Source organism: Meleagris gallopavo, chromosome 17 (genome assembly GCF_000146605.3).
Source record: "Meleagris gallopavo isolate NT-WF06-2002-E0010 breed Aviagen turkey brand Nicholas breeding stock chromosome 17, Turkey_5.1, whole genome shotgun sequence".
Lineage (NCBI taxonomy): Eukaryota > Metazoa > Chordata > Aves > Galliformes > Phasianidae > Meleagris > Meleagris gallopavo.
Window position 1 is genome coordinate 4,979,749 of NC_015027.2, and position 2,899 is coordinate 4,982,647.

The window sequence follows — 2,899 nt, forward strand, 5'->3', positions numbered from 1 at the left end:
CGACCGCCGCCTCGCAGCGTCGCCTAACGGTCGCCACGCGCCAGCGCCTCGAGCGGGCTGCGTGAGGAGCGGCTGTGTGGCGTGGGGCGTTAAGGGGCTCCGCAGGAACCGAGGGGAGCAGCGCAAAGAGGTTTTATTGGGAATCAGTGCGATGCAGTGCTGTGTATACGTTTGTTTTTTGTGAACCTGCCGGGATAAATACTGAAAACCGACACTGCTTCTGAGTTCCCAAAGTACATGAGATGGTGGCTTGCTGATAGAGGAGTAATTAATGTCCAATGTGATCTTAATCGTTCAAGAAAATAAACAGCTTTAAGAAAAGGAAACACGTTGATTTTAGAACATATGGTAACAGTTTTTAAGAAAATTAATTTACAATATTAGTTTATTAAGGAAAATGTATAGTTTCTATGCTCCAGCTCTGCTGTGTATTTCTATGGGAGGTATATATGACAATTATTTGGCTGTGGTATGAGGCAATCAGTGAGAAACGCTTTGTTCTTGTAGGACAGACAATCCGAAACACTTTGCTGAGAGCAACCGAGCTATGCTATATCATCTTTATTAAAATGTAAAGAAATGTGCTGAAAAGAGAAAGGCGTAAACTTGTATCCTCCACCGGTATAGAACTTGTACTGAAATTCCACCCTGAAACAAGATAAAAAGTAGAAGGTAGATATTAATCCAAAATTGTCAAAGGAAAGAAGCCTGCAACGCAAGAACCCAAACACCACCAGTCCTAATCTCAGCACTCAGACTTTCTGTGCAGCTGTTCCATCCACAGACACAGGCAGATTTGTTTTTTTTTTCAAGAGACTAAAAATTCTGCTGTCATAGTTTATTTCTCATTTCTGTCTCACTGATTTGTTTTGGCATTAGTTTGCAAATCTACAGTATCATGATGACAAAACTCTGCACTAATAAAACTCTGACAAAACTCTGCAAATAGCTACATTATGTGTATATATGTCTGCCTTTTCCCCTACACTGCAAACATTATCAAGTTTCTGCATACAAAAGTGCAAAGCTCGTGACGTGAAGACTAGGAAGGATTAAAATATTTAAAGGTTGGCAGTCTCATTTGAATGAAAGTTCTTCTCACAAATATAAATGTTCTGTTGAGCAAAACAGAATGTAGCCATTTAGTGACACAATTAGACTGAAATTAATATTTATCACAGCACTAATATTCTACATTATGAAAAAGCTAAGATAGTGTAAATCAAATGTATTAATTCATAATTTGCATGATAATTAATTCAATGTGGCAGAGGTCAGTATAAATCATAAGCCAATAAAATATGAGTTCACTGAAAATATCCAAGAAGAATACTCAAACTAATAAACCATGTATTCAATGAGATTACATAAATTAAAAGAGGATTGGGCTGTTAATATTTTCTCTTAAGGATCCCTAATATTTTGACCCCAAATCCTTCTAGAGCAGCCAGTATGCACTGGAGTGAAGTAATTAAAAAAAACGAGCAGTTAAAACTTACCAGTGAAGTCGTATAGCATGGAGAAAAGCAGAAAGCCCCTCCATGACCAAAAGAATAAAAACTGTTAGCGCAGCAAAAAAGGCTAGAACAGGGACTAGCAGTAAGACACCATAGGTTGTGTCCACACGAAGACCCACTCTCATCACCATTTGCCACAGAACTTCTGACAACTCTATTGGAAAAAAAAAAAAAACTTTCATTAATTATGTTGGTACAGCATACATTCATCAAGTAAGCTACTCTACCGAACCTGTATTCTGATTTAACTAGGATTACAGAATCTACTGAATGTGGGAACTACAGGAAACTCTCCACCCCACCCCACATTTTTTTTTCATAGCAGCATCATTTCAGCAGGCCAACCGACAGTTAAAAAGCAGGACAGATGAAAAAGCAACCAAAACCAACACGAAATACTTACGTGCATGTGCAAGACTTAATGCCCAGAGTCTCAGATACGAGGCTGTATTAGAAATACATCCTAGACAGTACTCAATGGTATGAATGGCTTGATTCATAAAAACATCTGCAAAATTAAACTAAAATACGAAAACACATTTGTATCCGTTTAAACAATACAAAGTAAAACAAAAACATTCATCTGTAAATCTTGGTATACAAAAAAAAAAATCCATCACAGGGCAATATACTGATTTCATATCAAGAGAAAAAAAAGCTTGTAATGTTTAAGATTCATTACAGAGAAAAAGGACGACAACCAGATGTTCTATTTTTCCAGTTAGCTTCCCAGTTACTTTGTGGATAGATAAAAATGTATGCAAATTTGTTCTCCAAAATAGTATGATTTAATTCTTGAAAAATGAAGGCAGTAAAAAACAAACACCATTCAAATTCCTGTTCTACCAATGTCACAAATTTACGTCAATTTTGAATCTTTACAACTAGGACTAATTATCAGTAATGCTAGTCACAGAGAAATAACTGTATTAATAGAGTTAACTCTAAATATGCATGTTTGTTGCTAACAAAGATACCAAGACTAAAATCACCACCACAAGTTTCAACATTTACTTTACAAGAAATTATGTAAGCAAACAATTATTGTATTTTTTTAGATACAGCAAGCAAAAATTCTCCTCCTCCAGCGAAGCTACTAACTATACATAGGATACACACTGGGAATCTGAATCAGTTTGGCTTTTAATTCACATGAAATCAGTAGAAGCGCTTCAGACATTTAATGATTTGGCCAAAGTAGAGAGCAATAGCCAGGACTAGGAATGCAACTTGTTTCCCTCAGGCCCCACTAGAAAGAAGCTTTGTCACAAGATTTAATTTTTAACTATGAAAAACTTTGATCTATGTGAAAAGCCAGAATTACTTAACAGGAAGCTGCAAAGCCTTCTTTTTTGCCTTAAGAACCTATAAAACCATTAAAA

General features: G+C 36.3%; 1 protein-coding gene across 1 annotated transcript in view; it reads right to left on the bottom strand.

Annotated features, from left to right (window-relative positions):
- Window positions 1-367: 367 nt before the first annotated feature.
- Window positions 368-2,899, bottom strand: part of ATP6V0A2 (ATPase H+ transporting V0 subunit a2) — a 13,547-nt gene continuing 11,015 nt past the window's right edge. Inside the window, exons 17-19 of the mRNA XM_010720076.2 lie at window positions 1,921-2,038; window positions 1,500-1,671; window positions 368-648 (exon numbers count right to left, since the gene is read on the bottom strand). Coding sequence (XP_010718378.1) covers window positions 546-648; window positions 1,500-1,671; window positions 1,921-2,038 — 393 coding nt within the window. The 3' untranslated portion in view covers window positions 368-545. The remainder of the gene's footprint in view (window positions 649-1,499; window positions 1,672-1,920; window positions 2,039-2,899) is intronic.